This window comes from Quercus suber, unplaced genomic scaffold (assembly GCF_002906115.3).
Source record: "Quercus suber isolate HL8 unplaced genomic scaffold, Cork oak 2.0 scaffold_428, whole genome shotgun sequence".
Lineage (NCBI taxonomy): Eukaryota > Viridiplantae > Streptophyta > Magnoliopsida > Fagales > Fagaceae > Quercus > Quercus suber.
Genome location: NW_027069879.1, coordinates 413512 through 436445, shown reverse-complemented (window position 1 = coordinate 436445; position 22934 = coordinate 413512). Strand labels below are relative to the sequence as shown.

Here is a 22934-nt window from a genome sequence, read left to right as displayed (position 1 = left end):
TTATGAACATAACATTTCTCATATTTAATAGTTAAATATACAAACATAATTATGATAAATACTAATTAATAGCCCCCTAATAACATAAATAACTTTTATAACTATTAGATTTCATATTTAAATATAATCATAATAAAAATTTATTAACAAATATCATAAGTGTAGGGGTGATAGGCCCAGTAGTACATGTTGATGTATATATGGGGCCAAGGGCCCAATTTAAGGACATTAAGTAGTTAGAGGACGGGTAAACACCTTTCTAAGAATCGGCGTTGGTAAGTAAAGAGGTGAAGTCTGATCATGATCATCCAAGAAGGCTAATTAAGGAGGAATGCTTCCTCGGCTAAGCAAAGCCGAGGTTAGCAGGTGCAGTCTGACATGAAGAGCAACATTCCGGATGATTCCACTGATGAGGATAAGTATCAAAAAGGAACAAGATAGAGGGATGCCATGAAATATCTAAAGGGAAAACTGCTATCACTACATTAAATACTCTGTAGCTAACTCTTTGGCCGCATTAATAAAGAAGTGATACTTGAACAACATCTTTCAGCTTTACAGCTATTTCCCAAAGATTTCAAGGAGGTGTTAATGGGACAAGTATCAATACCAGTAATTTAGTCTACACGTAGAGGGTAGAGATGAAGGAGGAGGATAGTATAAAATAGAAAGAAGACTCTAAAGGGAAGGGATCGAGAAATTAAGAGAAAAATACTGTAGTAATCAAGAGCTGAATTTGTAATCAAACTTGAAAGAAATATATAAGAACTGATCTTTTCGGATTGTGTTGGGGATGATTTTTTTTAGATTAAACCATTCTATCTTTATTTTCTTGTCATCTGGATCCACTTTACTTGTTGTTTGACTTATTAAAGCCCAATTTTCCAACCCACTTTCTACAAATTCATTGCATTGAGCTATTGGATCTAAGTTCATACATCCTTTGGACTTGGGAACCAAATTGCGTCCTTACAATAAATATTAAATTTTGTATCTATATATAAAAAATATATATTGTATGAGATAAAAATCGAATAATCCCTATGGGTTGGTCTTTAAGTGAAACAACAAATTTGTAGAGATGAGTTCAAAAACTAAATTCTTAGAAAACAAGAAAGAAACTCAGAATAAAAAACTTGACTACCAAATATGATGGAAAGATAATCACTACTTCTTTCTTATAAACTTTCCTTGGTCAGTCTCGAGGAAGACAAATACACGCGGATAACAACAGTACAAATGAAGCTATTACAAGCCCTTTATAATCTTTTGTCTAAAGTTAATCTTTTTCAAATCCCCATACATAGAGGGTTTTTTTTTTTTAATTTTTTTTTCTATTTATAGGGTGATTGTAGTAATCTCAACTGTCTACTTGTATAGTGGATGCTCCCTATGGTGGGATACTTGTCTCATTCCTCCTTTCCCTCCTTTTGAGGCTGTCAAATCACTATTCAAAAGGATCATTTAGCCATAAATGCAGCATGGCTAGTTGGTGAAGTACATTTAATGTGGAGGAGATAAATGCTTTCTTAGGAAGCTTCCTTCACCTTTTACTTAGGATTCCAATGTTCCTCCATTAGATAGTTTCCTATGAGAAACCTACGAGTCTCCAATTATCCGTCCATGTTACAAAGCTCGCCTTGCTCCTTGGCCCGAGCTCATGGGACAAGCCTTCCTCGGACGGGTCTTCTCGAAATCTTAGAGGGTGGTCTGTTTTTAGGCAAGTCTTTTCCAAGCCGAATCCTTTGCCCTTAGGCTCATTTTTCTTCCATCACTATATTATTGGATCACTTTGGGCTTATCTAGGCCCAATCCTCTTCAAGCTTCCCCCCTGTCAGCAATCAGCAGTAGAGAGAGAGAGAGAGAGAGAGAGAGAGAGGCATTCCAAGTTTTCTGGTAAAATAAAATTCCAAGGTACGAGGCTTTGTAGACAAATCCAAAAAAAAGAAAAGAAAAAAGAAGGCTTTGTAGCCAATCAGTGCCTTTCATTTAGACAATTTATTAATTTCTCACTCAACGTGAAAAATATTAGAAATCAAAAAAATATCTTATTACGTTCTTGACCGACTTGCAAGGCTGACTTCTCTCTGTCTCTCTCTCTCCACAGGTTCGTCCTTCCTCACCATTCTCATGCTCCGCATTTAATTCTCAAAATACGGATTACGTAATTAATTAATTAATTTCCAATTTTTTAAAACTATTCTTAGATTAGACTATAAATCTTGTCCATTTAATTTTTCCTTCTCAAAAAAAAGAAAAGAAAAAAAGAAAAAAAAAATTCACTCTGCAAATCAATCGTTGACCGAAACCCTAGGGTTTCTACCCCTTAAGCTCTAGGGTTTGATTGGTCCTCATCGATGGATTTGGAATTGGTCAAGAAGGGTTTGAGTTTCTCTCAGAGGAGGAAAAAATGGCTGATTCTGCTCGCCGTGTTCGGCGTCTCCGGTTACGGTGTCTACAAGGTCTACAATTTGCCCTCCGTGACCAAGAAGAGGAAAAGGTTGATGAAGCTCTTCGGAGCTTTGGTTTCTCTAGCCGAAACGGTCGCCGACTCCGCCGAGACGATCGGTGTTGTCTCTAAGGACTTGAAGGAGTTTCTCCAATCCGATTCCGACAAAATTCCCAATAGCTTGAAGCAGATTTCGAAAATTGCGAGGTCGGAGGAGTTTTCCGAGTCCTTGGTTAGGGTTACGGAGGCTTTGACGGTTGGGATTTTGCGGGGATATAAGGTTGATGCGAAGGTTGATGGGGATTCAGGTACGGCTTCGGGGAATTCGGGCTTTTCTGATAGGGTTTTGGAGAAGCTTTTCTCTACTGCTGGGACCGGTTTTGTTTCGGTTGTGGTTGGAAGCTTTGCGAAGAACTTGGTTTTGGGATTTTACTCCAATGGTCATTCTGGGAATCGTTCTAGTGTGTCGAGTTTATCGGAGGTGCCCGGATGGTTAAATGTGGTTTGTGATGATAAATGTAAAGAGCTCATAGGGAATTGCGTTCAAGTTTTTGTAAGCACCGCGGTTACGGTTTATTTGGATAAAACAATGGATATCAATGTGTATGATGAGATGTTTGCTGGATTGACGAATCCCAAGTATGAAAATAAAGTGAGGGACATTCTGGTTACAATTTGTAATGGTGCTGTGGAAACACTTGTAAGAACATCTCACCAAGTATTGAGGAGTTCGAATTCGAGTTCAAAATTGGGTTCAAATTCTTCTTCCCCAATTGTTGATCTGAGTGAAGGCTCGAGTGCCATGAAAGACGAGTTTTTTCAAAGAGAAGGGTCTTTGAAGCAGCCAAAGGATGAGGAATATTTTGATGGGATTCAGGATAGTGGGTGGGTTGGCAAGGTTTCATCTACATTGGCAGTGCCAAGTAATAGGAAGTTCGTGCTTGATGTGACTGGCAGGGTGACGTTTGAAACAGTGAGATCCGTTGTGGAGTTTATGTTGTGGAAGCTATTGGATGGTTTGAAAAGAAGTCTTAATGTTGTTCGCGAGGAGGTTGTGGACAGAGGATTGGAAGTTATCAGATATTTTAGTGCAAAGTCTTCTGTCATTGTTACCATATGTCTTGCTTTGTATCTACATGTTTGTGGTGGTGCCAAGGTTCCCTTGCCTGCTTAATTTGATGCGTTCTCCCTTCCTTACAAAGGTCTTGTCATGGAGACTCCAATGACTTTATACTGAAATGGCTTCTTCTGGATAGGTTTTTTAATGTATATCTTTGTCTTGATTAATTAAAATGCAAAATTGGGTTCGCCTATTTAGTCTTGATTGATAGATTTAGCACTGGGAAATTTAGTGCTTCCACTTATTTCTATGTATATGTGTCTGTTTATTAAAATGCAAAGTTGGGTTCGCCTACTTCATTTTGATTGGCCACGAAGTGCTTTTAAATTAACTGGAAATTGGAATTAGTTCCATTACAATTGCGTCCCCCCCCCCCCCTCCCCCCCCCTCTTTCTCTCTCCCTTCTCCAAAATAGCAATTCAATAAAAAACTTTAGGAGCAGAGCCCTGGGGCTTGATTGTTGGATTTTTGAGGGGACATTGTAAAGTGCTTATGAGATTTGCAATTAGGTTCAATTTTATAAATCTACCACCTATATGTATAGGCCCCTTAGAGATTAACTTATTTTCTCTGCCTCCCGATATTAGTCTACTTTATAATTTGAAAAGCACATAATGCATGCATAAATACATGCATGTATTTATGCATATACCCTTCTATATGCATAAATATATGGGAGCTTTGAGTTTTGAGGCCTGATGCTAATAATAAATTTTAAGGATTCATTGTCATTGGTAATTTATTAGGTTATGATGCAAGTTAGCAGGCTGTGCCAATGAGCTCTGGCTCAAGTGGCACTTCCTCCCTTAAAAGGGGTGGAGGGTAAGGTTGCGAGTTCAAAACTCCCTAGGTGTGTATGCAACTTGCCAATAAAAAAAAAAAAAGAAAAAGAAAAAAAGAACATGTTAGTGGGCTGTGGTGCTTGTTATCCTTTAGGCCTAGATTATTATTATTATTATTTTTATATAGCCAGTATATGCTGCATGCTAGATGTGGAGTCCTGTCTGCAAGACATTTCTTTAAGTTGATTCAGTTTTCTTGTGCTATTTTTGTTTTTTTCGTAGATGCCAACAATGTATCACTTTCTTTGAATTGAGTTTATGGGGGAAACTATGGAATGAAATAACCATAGTTGGTCCTCATTGTGTTGTTTCTTCTAAGCATAATTACTATGAGGATATATAGGCTTTCAATCCGTAATAATTTCGAAGCATTAAAGCAGGATGAATCTGGAGAAGTCAAAGTGGTTTTTGATTGTGCAGTGCAGGTGGAATTGGAGGGATTGATGACTGGTGGACATATCAATGCTACTTTAAATTTGAATGTTGTTGTTCACAGTTTTCAAATGTGGAGTGTACTGTTGTCTATTGGGGAGACGACTTTTTGGACGAGTTCAGTAATTTGGGGTTTGCCGTCTACAATCGGTTGGTGTAATTCTTTTCAATGGATCTGAAATAATAATTCTAGATGTTAAGGTGATGCATTTTAACTGTTTCAGTGTTTTCAACTTTTAAATAAAGTTTGTAATTGCATTTCATGGAATTCAGGGGCTAGATTTGATTCCATGTCTTTTTGCTGCAAAAACTGAAAGTCTTCTGCTGCCTGAGAGTTGGGGGAGAGGCCCCTGATTATCAACATCGTTGGGCTGTTGTTTTTGTTTTCCTAGTCTGTTCTAAGGAAAGTACATGATGGGATCAGATGTATAATCTGCATCAAATGAAACTTTCTTCTCCCATAAAATGAGGAGGATGAGGTTGTGGATTCAAAACTTGCTACGTGTTTGTGGAACTTACTAATGATTTATAATATCTTAATCAAATGTAGCATAATCATTTATGAGCCCACTACCTGATACATGTATTTATGATTCTTGTTAACCTTCTATCATTTTGATTTTGACAAAAAGATTTTGTTGGCCAAAATGTCGCCATTATTTTATCTTTTCTAGCTATCATATGTATTTAAATTATGACAACTTTTCATTTTGTCTTTTGGTGTCAACTTACTATACAGAAACCACTAATTGAGTAATTGTACTTTGCTGTTGGTTCTAGAGTTCCCTACTTATAGCCAAATGTTAATTGTTTATGTTTTCTCAGTCTACTTTTGAACTTGTTATTAGAGGTGAAACTTAGTAGGACTGAAGGCTTTGTGGTCATGTCTAAATTATTGCTTACTAGAAAACCTATATTGATCTATTGAAATATGATTTAGCATGATGACAATGAATATTTATAAAAGGTTTAGGCTGGGCCTCTTCCTTTTGAGATGGATTACCTGATTTAGTTTCTCAGGAGAGGTTACTTACAAGGTTGTGATTTGAGTTGGTCTTCTTCTTCTTTTTTGTTAAAGAAGAATGGGATTATTCTAAACCAGTAATAATTTGGTATCATGAGAGCAGCTGAGACATCTTGAAACATGAAGAGTGGGCTGGATTGTGCAGTCTGAGTGGGAAGGTCCCGACTCTGAATGGGTTGAATGAAATACTTAACCTGACCTACCATTACGCCCACTAGTTTGTGCATGAATTGCCATAAAAAATAGGTTTTCTGTTAGTGATTGTTCCTGTTCCCATTACTTGAGCTGATAAGGGAGTTTAATGATCTTTTATCAGTGCATTATACTCTGCATATATTTACAATTTATATTGCTTACCATTACGCCCACTAGTTTGTGCATGAACTGCCATAAAAAATAGGTTTTCTGTTAGTGATTGTTCCTGTTCCCATTACTCGAGCTGATAAGGGAGTTTAATGATCTTTAATCAGTGCATTATACTCTGCAGATATTTACAATTTATATGCGGTTCGGTGGTTGCACCTCTTGATCCTATCCACAAAGAAATGAGTAGCATATATATAAGCTCAGCTGAATCTGCTGGTAGAGTATTTATTGTGTGAGTTGTTGAAAGTAAATATGAACCAAACAAATTATGTGACTAGCTATCTCCCTCTCTTTTGAGTGGCTGTGCTTGAAGCCTTGAACTGTGATGGTTTGGTCCCCATTAGAAATCTGCTATGCGTTTTACCACTTGAGACAGGATTGGAGAGCATGCCATAGATTTTAAAGATTAAGTAATCTTGGTCCCTGAGGGTTTAAGTTGATTACTCTAGAATTACAGCATCTCATAAATAAAGTCTATTCCTTATAAATTGGTAGCAGCTTAGGTCTTAAATATCTTTGTCGCAGTTACTATGGCCAAGCTGTCCTATGTCATGAAAATGGTTTTGCATTAGGAAACATCAACCATGACAAATTGCTTTCATGGGGAAGATAATATTTATTATTGGTCTTTGGTTTGTCTGTTAACTGGTTCGTTCGCTTAGGTATAAGATATTTTTAGGTTTCTGGTTTGCCTTGGGTTATCTCGTTTCTTGTAAGAGCAATTTTTGCTTGCCTAACATACCCGAATGGGTGCCTAACTTTTCTAGAAAAGAGACGCACACACAAAAGCTTGCTAACTTAAAGACTGCATTACTAAGCTCGTAAATTGTTGTAACATTTGGGAGGACCAAAGTGTTTATACAATTCTGTGTAATATGTTAGGTCTTAGTTTCTGAGGAGATGGTGGAGAAGAAAAGACAGAATCTAGCACAGGTTCAAAGAGCAGCATAATTCGCACAGCAATAATGGTCGTTAAAAATGCATATAATTATTTGTCATTAACTCATGAAAACGACATGTTCATTATTTCAAAGTTTTTTTTTTCTTGCTTACACCAAAGCAGGGGTAGGGGGATTTGAACCCAACATTTCATCTGAGAATCGGACTATACCACTGAGCTACAAGACTCACATATTTCAAAACTCTCGAGTAAAACTTATATATGACAAGAAATTGTCATAGACGGCTTTGACACTTCTTTTATTTTGGCGACAAGTAGACATAGAATAATAGATATTGGGAAAAATTCTTTAAGGATTTGATGAGGGTGATGATGTGCTTTGGTTGAATTGAAAGGAGGGTTAGAATTTTTTTAAGTATGAAATTCTGCGGTAATTGCACAACAACCTTTTTACACCATGATGTTGATGATTACTTTCGTAGGCCTTGACCAAAAAAAGGTGTATTAGTAATGGCCTTCCTTTTCTCATTCAACCAAACTGGAATCTCATTCGCTTCTCAATGCTTAACAAACTATTCTCAAACTTTATTTACGGCTCTAGTCAATTTTGACGTATATCTTGGGTTTTGCCTCTATGCCAATACGCCTAAGTTGACTCTTGCTTGATAAACATTTGCTGGGAAAGAAATTAGGCAATGATTACGCCAAAATAGAGCTGCCCATTATTCTAGGGACATAACTTTGAAGTTGTTGACTGTAGGCAGTGAAGATGAAGTTGTGAATTCATATGAGAATGTTTGTGTAACACTCACAATTGACCACTTCAACAAATTGTGATTGTAGAAACCTATTATCGATTGGCTAAGCCATCTAAAGCATTGGAACTGCTACAAGGTACAGAATTTTTAGTTTCGTGCTTTCATCAAAACAGCTCTTATTAGAATATTAGATTCAAAGCTTGATATTAAACTTGGCATAAACGTTGATTAATACTGGAATTGACCTCATTGACTCAGAAGCTCTCATCTTTAGAAGCTGGCAGCTGGGTCACGTAACTTCTTTTTTAGATTTAGGAAAAGGTTACGTATCTGACTTTGGGATTGAAAATTATCTTATGAAGTTGCGCAAATTCTATGACATTCAATACAAAATCCGATGCTTCAAATTTTCTTCTTGTTTATCAAAGGAACTATGGAAGTGAAAAGTAAAGACACCCGTATTATTAAGCACGTATTAAAAAGCAAAGAAAATAATGAAATCAATGAAACGGCCATGTTCCCAATGAGAACGAATTCAGTTCCACAAATTAGTATTTAACTTTTTTTTTTGGTGTTCAAAACAAAAGAATGATCAAACTTATAATATTATTATCAAAAGGCAACACCGGTGCTTGTAGAAATTACAAACCCAATTTATTTATCTTGTACTGTTCGTACATGTTGGTACGAGGATATTAAACATAATAATGTTTAAAATCTAGAAGAAGCAAATATAAAACTACTAAAAGATTCAGAGGAACACCAAACCTATCAAATCACACTAAACCCAATTCAGAACATGCATATAATTCAAATCATTCCCATTATTAAACTGAAAATACCAACTTATTGCAATTCAATTACACTAATTTCTTGATACAGAAGTTCAAGGTTTGTGCTTCTGAGTATAGATATAATCCAGATGAGCCGCGAGGGTTCTTCTCATCAAGCACTCTTCTTTCCCCTCTACTCCTTCACAATTCTCATTAACTTCAATGTTTTCTACTTCATCAATCTATATCCCAAAAATAAAAATAAATAAAGAAAAATTAGATTTTACAACAAAAAATTAATACAAAAGGTTCACAAGAGGAAAAAATTGGACGTACCCCATTTGGTGTGGTAGAAAGAGAGTCTCCAGCCAAGGTAGGCTCGGGACGAGCGGCGTAGGTTAGCACCAAGCTAAGGAGAAGGGCAATTGTGAAGAGGGTGCTAAGCTTAGACATGTTTTTTTGCTTCACAAATAATTTTGGGTTCTCTTTGTTTGGGAGATTAGTGCTTACTGCTGAATTTATAGTGGAGTTGGCTAACCCCAAGGAGATTACGCAATCACTGAAGTGGAAACCATTAGGTTCACGACATGTTAGCAAGGTTAATAATGATAGGTGTACCATGCGAGTAAAGTTTCACATACAATAATAGTGATAAAAGCGACTGATTAATATAATATAATTTGACCAATATTTATAGATTTAAAGTGTTTGGTTAATTCCACATTAAAAAATGAGTGTGAATAAAAGAGGTTTAAAACTTGTGCTGTGTATTAAAAAATTAGGCATTTTTAAATATACACCATTGTAAGTTTATATAAAAAAATGAATAATGCTACATAAATAATAATTTTTATAATAGTTGAGTTGATAGTTTTTTTTTTTTTTTTTTGGTCTTTCCAAGCATGGCCATCTTTTATGTTATCAATCTTTTGTCTTTTATTTTCTTCATGCATAATTCCTTTACGACTATTTTCTTTCTTTAGTTCGTCCTTTTCTTTGTCTTTATATGTTATAGACATAGTTCTGTCAGTTGCTTTTGAATTATCTATCAAGTCATCTTTTCTACCATTTATCATATTTATTGATATCGAATTATCCTTTTGCCTATTATGCCAATTATCTGTCATAACTTTTGTTAAAGGTGATCTATGATGGGGTTCAAATTCTTTTTCTTCTTCTAAAGGTGAATTTAAAATTTTCATTTTTTCATAGAGGTCCAAAAAGCTATCATTTTTACTTTCTGCTTTAGTGTATGTCGTAGATCTTTCATCCTTTTCTATAGATTCTAATTTTTTATTAATTATGTCTAAGAAACTATTATTGTGTCTATTAGTCTGTCGGTTAATTTTATCTCCTGTTAATATACTCCAATTTTTTGCATTATTATTATAATTATAATTGTATTTATCCATATCACTGTCAGAATCAGAATCTGTTTCATAATCTATATTATTGTTTGACCAATTATTGTCTATATCTCTCATGCTATAACCTTCATCATAATCTATATCATCATAGTCCATGTTTCAAATTAGTGTGTGTCTAACCTAAGTGTGAACAAGCAAACAGATTATGAGCTGATAAATGTATTTGTTCTTTTTCTAAGCAATTAATAATTACTGGCGGAACTTTATTACTAACCACTGATATCCTTACTATCGGGACCACCTTCTCGGGAAACTCCATTGCGGGACCACCCAAACAACGCCAGTTCGTCGGCTAACAAAACGGGCTAACCAATGCGAATGCTATGGTTTGCCAACGAGTGTAAGGCTGACCAATGCTATCAAGGAGCAAGTAGTGGCTATACTGTAATATGAGTTCCTAGTAACTTCTTAATTGCAAAGAAATAAAACTCATACACCTACCATCCATGGCTCTGATACCATTAACTACCCAAGAGAGAGCACAGCAGTAATATAGAAGCATAAACAATGATAAAATAGATGATAAAGAAGAAAATAGCAAAACAGATATATTCAAAAATAAGTTAAAACAGAGTATGGAATATGAAAACTGAACTGATAAAATCTTACTTGAAAATACTTCTGTCTTTGATTAAACTTGAAAACAAACTGTCTTTGATACAAGCTTGAAAATAAAACACTGTCTGAAGAGTTACAAGATTACAAAGTAAACTGTCTGAGGAGAAAGGTTACAAGATTATAAAAGGGAAGTTACAAAAGTCTTTCTGAGAGGGAAGGCTATTTCAAGGGCTTTCTTAAAACTATCTCTGGAAATTTTGGACTTGGTCTTCAAAAGTAACTTGGGTTAGGTAGAGTGAACCCAAGTTAATCTGTCGGTGGAATCTTGTAGAATCCTAAACAGTAAAAGTTTTACTTTATAAACAGTAACCTGTCTGGAATCTTTGTGTGCTAGTAAATAGTAGTGTCATCTGTCTGTCTCTTGTCTCTTGTACTGTCCTTGAACTGTCTGTCTCTTGTCTCTTGTACTATCCTGGACTGGTCTAGATTTGAAAATCCTTCTTACACGTGGATTGATATTGTCTGTGTATTCTGTAGTTGTCTGTTATTTTGTCTTGATAATACCATAGCTATTCTGTTAATATGTCTGAGAAACCTTTCTGATCACCACTTGAATTCTGAAGGGATATTGTCTCTATTGAGACGCCTTCATGCTTTGACTGAAATCTTAAAGATTTCTATTTGGGCAAAATATGGTCATAGAGTTTAGCCTTAGAATGGCTATCTTGCTTGCCAAGCAATTGACCGTTAATGTTAAAATTAANCTAGTATTAATTAGATGAGATGAGTTGTAAAGCAGTAAATACTAGCCTTTTTTCTACCGTTAGATATGTGAGAAATCAATGGTTTAAAATAGGTGTAACTTTTTTAAAATTACACTAGGTGTAACTTGAACCCAGCTCATTCTAGAAACACAACACTTTACACAATATTTCACAATTATTGATGCAACAAGCTTTTAATGGTAGATAATAATGATGTTAATGGAGGTCCTCAGTCATGGTTTTAAAACCAAAATAGTTGAAGAATTGAAAAAGAGACCAATTCCTGGTTCTTGACCTATTTTTGCCCCTTTTTTTAGTTTTTACCAAATCAGTTCCATGTCTGGTTCTTGGTTTAACCTATTGAACTGGCCGGTCTGGTCTTGTTTTTTAAAATAGTGTCAGTAAGAACAACAAAAATACATGTCAACTCCTTCTCAACACGTATAAAAGATAAAGAAGTGTTTAAAAAAGGAATGATAAAAGAGATGATAGAAGTAATTGAAAGACAAGATAGTAAAAAGCTAGAGACAAAAGAAGATGTAGGGAAAGTTATAAGAAAGGACATACTAAAACCAAAAGGAAATAGTGCTCTTGAAGAATCTCTATGTAGGAAACTAGATATAAAGAATAAGATAGAGAAAGGTTGGAAAACTAATAATAATAGTCCTAAAGAAGTGGAGGAAAAGCAAAAAGGAGAAGCTAGCTCAGTACAAATTATATGTAAGAAGCTAGAAATAGAAAGAGACATAGAAAGACAAAATAACATAATAAAAGATGTTATACGTACAAAACCAGAGCAAAAAGAAGAAATAGGACAAGAAAGAGCCAAAGCAAAGGAAATAGTCAACAAAGGAAGGAAAATTAATAATAATAAAAAGGAAAATAATAGTACGATATAAATATGATATGGATATAGGCGTACAACACCTTAAATAAAGTGTTCATACTTCCTGGCTATTCATCAAATTTTCGTTTATTGACAAACACATATCTCTATTTGTTTAGTTCATTGGCGCATATGTATGGATATTATCACAATATCTCCACCCCGCAAAAAGTAAGTACTTATGCTTTGGTTGTTGGATTTGACAATAAATTTTATTGTAGAATGAATGATTACTAGATAAGAAGAAAGACCCTTCAATGGAACTTCATTTCTGAGATTGCTAATGTTTCTGAAACCCACAGCTGAGCATTTTATTATGTTCAGTGTTGATCAATCCATTTCAAGAGTTTCATGAATTGAATTGTTTCAAATTGGGCCGATGGACTCAAAGATCTTGGCTTCATAAAGCTGCTTTGAGAATGTTAATGCAAGGGGCTATCAAAATGGGTTATCTTGGGAAGAACTGTGAAGCATAATGGGCCGGTCAAGTTGCACAAATTAGCATTAGGAAATATAAAGTTCTTTCTTTGCACCAACTCGAGTCCATGGCGTTTTAGTTCTTTTTGCGTGTACCAGTAGTAACAGAAAAGGCCCAAAAGTGACTATATTTGGGCCTTATATTCCAATTATTGGGTTTTGGGTTGAGGCCTTTTCTACATAGGCCTAATGTTCCAAACCCCCTTGCAGAATTGAGGATTTGACATCATCACATCATGATTCCCATCAATAGAAATTGACTTATTTTGAAGGAAAAAAAGAGTAATAATTTGAAGAAAGAGAGGTTCTTTTTTCAACAAAATCACCCGTGGTATCACTTTGAAAATAACATTTCTATCTAATCATTTTAAAATTAAAATTGACTTATTAATAAGGTTTTAATTGGCCCATTAGTTTTACTGGCATAAATAATTTGTCTTTTCATATCTTATCCAAGATAATTAAACTAAATATCAAAATGAATCTTATCAAAAAAAAAAATCAAAATGAAATTAGATCAATTTCTCCGAAATCAAACATCCAAATGAATAGTTTTGACATCAATTCTTGTGTTTATCAAAATATCAGTGAAAGACATGGAATTTGGACAAACATATTGAACTTTGGCAGCAAAACCTGGCTAAATGGAGCGTTTGAGTGTGACATGTTTAAAATGTAAAAATCTTAACCAAAACTGAGACTTGCTTATCCCATTGAAACGACTCTTTGAAATCCATAAGTTATAATAGATAACATACTAGTAGCAACAAATCTGTTTTTTTGGTACCAAGAGCAACAAATTTGTTGTAGGCAGAACATCTTTGATTTCTTGCTGCCTTAATGCCATAATTCACAACATTTTCACAATAATTTTATAATAAATTTTAGGTGACAAATTATTACTTGTTATTATCTGAGTTCATTCCTAAATTTACTTTTTTTTATTTATCAGTAACAGTTTGTCACCCAGAATTTGTTGTAAAATTATAACGAAAATGATGGGGGAATGAGATTTTTCTTCTGCACGCTGCTTAGGTGATTTGACTCACACATATGCTATACTCGTGCATCCATGGACAACTTTCACTGTGTAATGTCGGTCCCCTAGTTGAAGAAAAATCTCTCCAGCTATGTGGATTATGGAGTAGGTCTGTTGAGTAGGTAATGAGATGGGGTCACCCGGTTGGGTAGGGTTAACCTTTATGATGAGACCCACTTTAATCTATGGGTCTCATCATTGTCTTCCCTCATTTATTTTTTGATTTATATTCACCGCCTAGCTTCTCCTTCACTTCCATTCCATCACATCCATTGTCTTCACTGTATATGAGTTTATACATGACATGAATATTACATGCTACCGACTATCTTTTATTTCCACTTCTTTAACAATTCTGCCATTCAAGCTGATTTTTTTTCTGAAAAATTCATATATTTTCTCACCAAACTCATCTCATTGAGATCCAATACAAACACAAAATATATAGGCAATTCTTTAATAAAGAGTATATGCTTAAGCAGTTTAAGCTCCACATAAGTGAAATCTCAAATGAGTAGATGACTATATTACCATGTATGCCTAGACGATTAGGTTGAATTGTAAATAACATTGGTTGAGTCTCTGGTTCTATTTTACCAATATTTTTTTTTTGGGGAGTAAAAAGCGATAGATATTATATATCCCATGATTTTGAGGGTGATGAACTAATGATATGCACTACTGAAAACATATCCCATTAATTATATTCCCTTTTTTAATGCAGAAAGAAGAAGAAGAATAGAGAAGGAAGAAGAAGAAGAAAGAGGACAATATATCATTATATCCCATTATAGCATGTCTTGGAATGAGGATTTCTACCAATTCAATATCAAATTGCCTTTACTAGAAAGAAGACATTCCTTGACCAATTTAAAAGTTTTTCGCTAGTCTGTCGTTTGTAGTTTTTGATTGATGGACCTAACAAATGAGTTTGGCTACAAGGGGTCAAACTAAAATGAATTGCAAAACTAATAACTCTTATCAGTTCTTTAATGATTCAGGTGAATCTAGTATGACCCTTATTTTTTTCATATATAAGTAAGAGGAAAAAAAATAAAACATTATATGTTAGGTAAAGAAAAATATAACTTTGGTATGCAATGAAAACAAGTCAATAAAGAATTAAAATTTATTAACTATGATTATTCTATAAATGGATTATATTACCTTCAAATTCATACCATGGCCTTAATCCTCATCGAATTTCTATTATTTGAGAAGAGTGAAAAGTGAAGAAAAGAGTCAAGAGAAGTATAAATATAGAATCATATAAAGAAAAAATTGAAATTAATTGGATAGACTGAAACATATGTAAATAGAAAGAACATAGATTTTTTCTTTTTAAAAAAAAAATTTTGGGTCAACCTAACATGATTAGTAGTGTTTGCAAATTGAGTATAGGTTTACCTGTTTTTTATGGGTTATAAATCCTATCTATACCAATTTTATTCTCTGGGTTCAAGTAGGTTAATGGATTTGTGTCCAATTTTGTATTTATTTATATAATCTAATTAGATCATATTTTTATGTTTTCAATGTAGATGTCTACGGTTCAAATTTCTCACCTCTCATTGTAACTATTGAATTATCAAAACTCTCGCTTTCTCTCTCCATAAAATCCATTGCAATTGCTTCAAAACTAATCTAACTGCCACCTATCACCTATTTTGTAACGGGTCTTAAACATCATCTACCAACTTCAAAATGCCACTCAATTGTTAGTGTGTTATTGTGTAAATTATAACTATAACTTAAAAATTGTAAGCTCTCAGAAATAGATGTTTTATTTTCATTTTTAAACTAAAAAAACTAAGTTATTATAATTACCCATTCGTGGATTTAGGCATGGCTTTTTAGAGAATGACACATTTGACACCTAGAGATTTTTAGTGCGATATGAGTAAAAGAACCTTGTTATATAAGCAAAAAAAAAAAAAAAAAAAAAATGAAAAAATGAAAAAAGCACCGAATTATAAACACTTTCTTTGATATTCAGCTCACTTTAATCCACTACACATGCAAAAGCAAAAGGGAGTGTGAAATTGATGACATTTTCTGTAAGCAAAACGAAGTAAACGGGAAGGAAGCTTGATTGCCATTTTCATTTTGCCAACAATTGAGATAACTTGGGGCCCATCTCCCTTGAGGGGAATATAGCTACTAGTACTACATTCATATAATTCAATGAATCCTTCCAATAATTCATTTTTATGATTGATAAACAAAAACAATTAATTATTACAAAAATTATTTCTAGAAAAATCCCATTTCAAAATACATTAGGGAAAAAAAAAAATCCCCTTGATCATATATAATTAATATCTTTATCTACAGTAGCTAGCGCAATTAGATTAAATAAAAACCTAACATTACAAAATGAATAAATATCATATTGTATCTTATGATTTGAAACCGGTTAAGTTTGCCCCCACAAAATTTCAAAAGGAACAAACAAAGGATCAATCTAATCTATCCAAAAAAGAAAAGAAAAGAAAAAAGATCAATCTAACTATCTAAAAGTGAGTCTGGATTAATTTTTTCAATTTTTTTTTTAATTTATATAAACTTTTTAATGTCTCATTTTTTCTAGACACAACTATATCCTTACTAATTTTTAATATATAAACAAATTAGTATTTAGCAAAAAGTTAATCCAAATGCATATTTAAGATATTAGGTTAAGAAACAGAAAGCTTGATATTCATATAAGGTTTTATACAATTAATATCTTTTTGGAATCCATGAATCTCGATCTTGTGAAACCTTTGGTTGAATCAAATTACTACCTATAGTTAAAAAACAAACTCTTGGCCGGCGTTCATCTCTCTCTTCTTGTAAATTCTCTCATTATAATATTAAAAGAGAATATATATTCATTTTACTGTGTGATTATTTAGCTTATACTAATATATTTATGGTCCTTTCAAAAATCAAGTCAATCTTCTCCTTGAATCTCTAGCTTAAAATATTAATGGAACTAGCTGATATGATTGTCTATATCCGCAATTGATTTATACGCAAATTTTTAGTTTGAGTCCTACAAATTGCATTTGTTATCAAGAAATTCAAAAAATCATAAGAATCAAACCAGCTATATATGTTGGATGCACCGATTTCATGATTTGAGAGCAAAATTGTAAATTTACACTCATTGACCAAATTTTTACAAAGTTTGACTAGTGGTTAAACAAACTCAAAAATTCATCCGATTGTAAAAATCCATTCTTTTTACGCCGAAATATGTCTTTCATAACACTTTAACCAAGCTTGAGTAAATTGCTTTTCCATATCTTTGAAAATACTTTTTCCAAATGAGATATCAGTGTAATTTACTCTATATATTGTAGGTAATAAAGTTGATATATTTTAGTTGTTTTCAAGGAACGCCGGTGAGAAGTCACCATTGTTATCCATTATAACATTGCCCACACCATGTACGTACGTTGTGAATGGATCAATGAGTACGGCCCAATCAACCCATTAACGACAATAATATGAATAAAATTTCCTATCACTGTCAGGAATAGCGTGGTATTGTAATTGTAGAATTGGAAAACAAATTAGAAGAAAGATCTTCTTCCTCTTTCTCAAAAAAAAGAAAGAAAGATCTTCTTCCTTATATTATTACTGTACTTTTTTTAAAGAAAAATTCTTTATTATTACATGGATGCTTTGTTTTAATTTCATATTACGGGACTGCAGTTTTTTTAAATAAAAAATTAATGTATTTTATTATTATTTGAGTAAATTATAAATTACATTTCTAAAATTTGAGAATGTTTGGATTTTGCACTCAAGAGTTTCAAATTTTAGATTTTACTTTCGTTTAGATTTTACATCGTGATATAAAATCTTCTAAATTTTAGAGGTATTTAGATTTTACTCTTTAAAGTATGGGGTGTTTAGATTTTACACCTTCAATTTCAGGATGTAAAATCCAAATACTTTTAAAATTTAAGGGATAAAATCTAAATTCTGAAACACCAAGTGTAAAATTCAAATTCTAAAATTTTAGAGTATAAAATCTGAACACCTTCAAATTTTAGGGTTATAATTTGCAACCTACCTTTATTATTTTTAAACATAAAAAAAAAAAAAAAAAAAATCTTTAAAATTTTCAAAACGTTTAGGGCCCAAGCTTCAAGATAATACCACCATGACCATGCCACATACATAAACAGTTAACACGAATATTATAATACAAGTTCGTAATTCCATAACTTGTCCAAGGGCATACATTAGAACTCAGCATCAAAATCATTGAGAAACCTTAATAGATTAGAGGTCCCTTAAGTTGAGCTTGAAGCCTCACAACATTTCTCTTCCTGTGCCAACAACAACTAGCTAGCTAGTCTCTTAAAACTCATGGCCGCCACCACTACCTCTACAAGCTGTTCTACCTGCTTCAATTTTCAATCCAAAACGGTTGAGCCAAGGCCCCTGACCTCGCCGTCGTCGAGCCAAGGCTCACCCGGGTGTGGCAAGCTTGATGGGGTGGCTATGTGGTTCATCAATGGTGTCACCACCGCCTTTTTCGCGTCTTTGGAACGATGTTCTTGCATCCGTATTGCCACAACTGAGGATGATGGTGATGAAGGCAATGACTTGCCATTGATTCTCAATGATGGAAATTTTAGGCACGATGGTGGAAGTGGCACAACTAGCAAGAGGAGGACAGGGAAAGGCAAGAAGGGAGGAGCACTTCTTGAGTACTAAAAGAATTTTTATGATAAAAGTGAAAAAATCAAGCTTTTTTTTCTTTTGGGGGGGTAAGTAATTTAAGAGGAAGTTCTTGGAGTTGTGGAGTTTGTTTCATATAATATGGTTTTGGAAGGAAAAACATGAAGAAAAAGGGTTATGGTTATTGCTTTTGAACCTGTGATGAATATGATCCAATCAATAACTGCATTGAAGTTATCATCTATGTTTTATAAATCTCTATACTATGTTCATTGGTGAATATTTCTTTTTACTTAGTTTTATAAATTTTAAAGCTTTTGAAAATAATTGCATGTTACCATTGAGTTCTTCTATAAAAAAACAAAGTTTGGTGTTTATATCTGAGTCATCTGACTACTCTGATCATATTAAATTTCATTATTGATCCAGATGTTTTTTCTTGCAAACATCGCCCAGCTCCATATACCAACATACAGATATTGCCCAATTCTAAATTTTCACTCAAAAAAAAAAAAAAAAAAAAAATCAGATCTTGTCCAATCATAGCATGAGTTATTGAATCAATTGTGGTCTATCAATTTTATTTTTCATATTTTGAGCAATTGACTAAACATCGACAAAATTTTAGCCTATCGCATGCTCTGAAGAGATGATTTACTGTGCAAATAAGTGAAGGAGAAACACAGACTTTTTTTTGGGGGGCGAGTATCAGCCATTCACGGACTCACCTATACCGTTGAAAATTATCACCTCAAGTCTTTGTGATATATTTCTCAATGGGAAATATTTCTAACAAAATACTTTGAATGAATGCGATGTTATAAATTTTATTTTTTGTGTGATTGATTAGACACCAATCCGGCAGGTCTGGAATTAAGAACTCAATGTCAAATTTTTTTTTTTTTTTGGAGGGTTATATATATATATATATATATCACCTATACCCTTGAAAAATTAGCTCTTTGTCTTTGCGACAAATATCTCAATGGATAGATTCTAACAACATAAGTAAATAGGGTTGTTAAGGTATGACCATATGACCATTTAATGTTATAGCAATGATATTTCTATTTTCTTGCTGCATTTATTCATTTGGGACCTTTGGATGCTCAATTGAGTGAATTAGGAGTTGACACTTTACAGTTTGCTGTAACATTTTCCATCAAAGCTTTGGAACATTATTAGTACATATTAAACTGTTCAATTTCGCTATATTTTATAAGACAATTTGTAGCAAAAGTAAAACCCCCACTCTACTAAAGGCACTTTAGTTATTCATGAAAGCTTTTTCCCCATGATTTTGAATGATGTTTGTTGTCATCTAGGTCATCATCATGTTGTTTCCCTGCCATTTGCCAAAGTTTCTTTTACTTTTGTTTATCTTTTTTCCTAACCATCTACAGCGGCGAATCCAATGCTAGATATGTCTCCTTTTTTTTTTAACCAAAAAAAAAATTCCTCTAAATTCTAATGGCTAAAAAAGACAAGGTAAACACCTATTTGCCCGTCAGAGAAGGTGAATAAACTATCAATCTGTTCAGCCTTTTAATCGTGCTATTGAGCTCTAGATACGCATATATTAGTTCCAGTTGTTGGCATTATTTATGTTGTTTTATTCAAATTCCTTGAAACTTTTCATTTCATTGGATTCAAAACTCTATAATATATATATTAGGTTCACATATTGGTGGTCTGAAATCTGCCCTTTATGCCGAAAAGCTAGTTAGTACATTATTACCAACATTCTCCCTTATATACCACAAACGGCAGACAAATCAAAATTTTCGTTAGATTTATGATAAACACTACACCAATGCTGCACCAGGTCCATAAAAAAAAAAAAAAAAATCATATTAAACCACCCAAATACATTTTGAGTAAGTTCAGTTAGTTCAACTAAAATCATTTTGTTGTTGAATAAAAGATTTAGGGTTTAAATTCTATTTAAACTAAAACTAATTGATGTTTTAATATGATGATAAAGAACAATAATTATGGAACAAATGTTATAGATTGAAATTCTATTGTATTTAAAAAAAAAAAAAAACATTTTAACATGGAAAGGAATATGGGTTCAACTTTATCTTAAGCTGGTTGTAGAATATAGACACATTTAACTTTTTTTTTAAAAAAATTTTAAATTAAGGTATTTGAGGGAGGGCCACAGGTCATGGCCTAAATGGCCATTCCATATTTTAAGGGAGCTTCTTTGATTGGACCAATTGAATTCTTATAGATACCAATTGTTAAGGGGGAAATTGATGCATCTGAATAAATTATTGGGAAGCCAAGCTGAAACTCAACGATAGGCTCTTGAGATGATGCCCAAAGGCTTTCGGTGTGGTGATAAGCCTATCCAAGCAAAAACATAAAGGTTGCACCTTGACAAAACAGCAACAAAAGCCCAATAAAAATACTTCAAAATAGTTAATTAGTACGTTAGTGGTCCTGTTTTGATAATACAAGAAAAATAATTTCTCCAATGGTAGGGTAAAATTACACTTAGAGTCTAGCAGTTCAATTATTAAATAGATTTAGGAAAGTGTTCACTTCTAGAGGTCCTTGTGTATCTTGGTTAGGGGAATTTATGGTACTTTCAGCCATCATTATATCAATATAAGGGAAGAGTTTTCTTGTTACAAATACATTATATCCTTTAATAGTAAAACAAAAAGTAAAAATTAAAGGTTCCATGGGAAGAAGAAAGTGGTTAATTGGCATGGTGTGAAGGGAGAGAGAGATTTCAGCTCAGTGCAGTAAATGTTGAACTAAGATTTTGGGGAATATACCTGGAGCTAGTCTCCTTTTTCTCTCCGTACTAGTATAGTACTTACTTCCCGTTTCCCTTTCACCGGAGCTAGTCTCCTTTATCTCCTATTCTCTGTTTCATCTCTCCATCCCCACACCCCGACCCACCTACAGATCTGCTGCTACCCTTCCATCGGCTGCTGCTCTGCTACATCCAAACGAAACCAAACCCATACCTGAAACAGAGCCTCCGCCATGGAGGTTTCAGATCTTGTGACTAAAACTGAAAAATGTTCATGTCAGAACATTAGAATAGAGCTCCCTCCAAACCAAGATAACAACCTACCGCCAGATAATATCCTACTTGCCAAAATCATATCTGCCAAAAACATAAGCTACAATATGGTAAAGGACATCACTGTCAGGGCTTGGAAGCCAGTTTTCCCAATGGAAATCAAAAGACTCAGCAAGGAGGTCTTCATGTTCACTTTTCACCATGAGGTGGACCTCCACAAAGTCTTCACGAGGAGACCATGGTCCATCAGAGGGGGCCACATGGTTCTTAAGAGGTGGAGCCCAGATCTTACATGGCAGAAAGTTGATTTCTCGTCATCCTCAATTTGGGTCCAAGTTCACGGCCTACCTACTCTATGGAGAACAGAGGAAAACTTAAGAAAGATTGGGTCTAGAGTGGGTGCTATCATGGAAGTCGATCTGATAAGAGAACCGGGTGGAAAGTGGAGAAAATTTTTTAGACTCAGAGTTAAAGTGGACATATCCAACCCATTAATTCTAGGTGTTTTCCTTCCTCGGCCAAGTAAAAATGATTTATGGATTGGATTAAAATATGAGAAAATTGTTGATATTTGTTATTATTGTGGCATCATTGCGCATGAGCAAAAGATTTGCTCAGCAGAGGTGTTCAAACTCCAAAACCCATTTGGAAAAAGTTTTAAGGCCGCCGGGCCATAGCTCAGAGTAGAAAATGACGAAGTCCCTAATGAAATCGCCACCAATACTTCGACCCCCATCCCCACTAGCTCATCAGATTCAAATCTTCACCAAGTTGCCGACAGCAATAGCTGGTAAAACGCCAAAAGTAACCATGGAAGTGGTCCTGTCCAGAGAGACAACACGTGTACACTGGAGGATAGTTTGCATTCTATTAGAAAGGACAGCTCAAGGACTGACACCGAAAATCTTGGGATGGTACAATCACAGCTGGTGAGTGACACGCAATCCTTATCCCCCCAAGAGGTGGTTAGCCCCGACATTTATGAGGCTCGAAATTTCTTTCTTTTGACTCCTGTGAAGATTGGGCTTCAAAAAAGCCTCATGACGTGCATGAAATATATACGATAAAGTACTCACATATCTGCATATTTGGCCTTACTTTTATGTTATTTTGTGACTGATTATATAATATCTTTGTGTTGCAGATAACAAGGGCTTTACATGCAAAGTGGGGCTAAGCCAATTGAATCAAGCCAACTTACATCCAGCCAGGCATGAATATTAAATTTAAGTCCAATTGGAGTGAGGAATCAAAGGAAATTTGCACCAAATCCAAGTCCAATTCGGATTAGGATTCCAGCCTGCACATCAGTTAGTATTTTTAGCATAACTTTCGGCTCAGATATTCAATCGAGATTATTCAAGTTGGGCTGGAAAGTTAACTTAAAGGGCTACA

General features: G+C 34.1%; 2 protein-coding genes across 6 annotated transcripts; one reads left to right on the top strand and one right to left on the bottom strand.

Moving 5' to 3' along the window:
* Nucleotides 1-2011: 2011 nt before the first annotated feature.
* Nucleotides 2012-5600, top strand: LOC111990610 (protein PHLOEM PROTEIN 2-LIKE A10). Of its 5 annotated transcripts, none has more exons than XR_010624301.1 (3): nucleotides 2013-3715; nucleotides 4832-4993; nucleotides 5117-5600. XR_010624301.1 is itself a non-coding variant. In XM_065761772.1 (2 exons), exon 1 carries the CDS (start codon nucleotides 2358-2360, stop codon nucleotides 3621-3623), a length of 1266 nt encoding a protein of 421 aa, XP_065617844.1. In that variant the 5' UTR covers nucleotides 2012-2357; the 3' UTR covers nucleotides 3624-3651; nucleotides 4837-5600. The 5 variants fall into 5 exon arrangements, 2 of the variants coding, with proteins under 2 accessions (XP_065617844.1, XP_023878166.2); XR_002880673.2 differs by having other exon boundaries at nucleotides 4832-5044; XM_065761772.1 differs by having other exon boundaries at nucleotides 2012-3651; nucleotides 4837-5600.
* Nucleotides 5601-8481: 2881 nt separating this feature from the next.
* LOC111990608 (phytosulfokines 3) lies at nucleotides 8482-9176 on the bottom strand. The gene is made up of 2 exons (XM_024022396.2): nucleotides 9002-9176; nucleotides 8482-8907 (listed from the first exon to the last, which is right to left on the bottom strand). The coding sequence occupies exons 1-2, from the start codon at nucleotides 9116-9118 to the stop codon at nucleotides 8779-8781; spliced, it is 246 nt and encodes an 81-aa protein (XP_023878164.1). The 5' UTR covers nucleotides 9119-9176; the 3' UTR covers nucleotides 8482-8778.
* Nucleotides 9177-22934: the final 13758 nt, after the last annotated feature.

Coding starts and splice junctions, on each gene's coding strand:
- LOC111990610 (XM_065761772.1), top strand. CDS start 2,358: ATGGATTTGGAATTGGTCAAGAAGGGTTTGAGTTTCTCTCAGAGGAGG.
- LOC111990608 (XM_024022396.2), bottom strand. CDS start 9,118: ATGTCTAAGCTTAGCACCCTCTTCACAATTGCCCTTCTCCTTAGCTTG. Junction 8,908..9,001: donor TTTCTACCACACCAAATGGG/GTACGTCCAATT, acceptor TTTGGGATATAG/ATTGATGAAGTAGAAAACAT.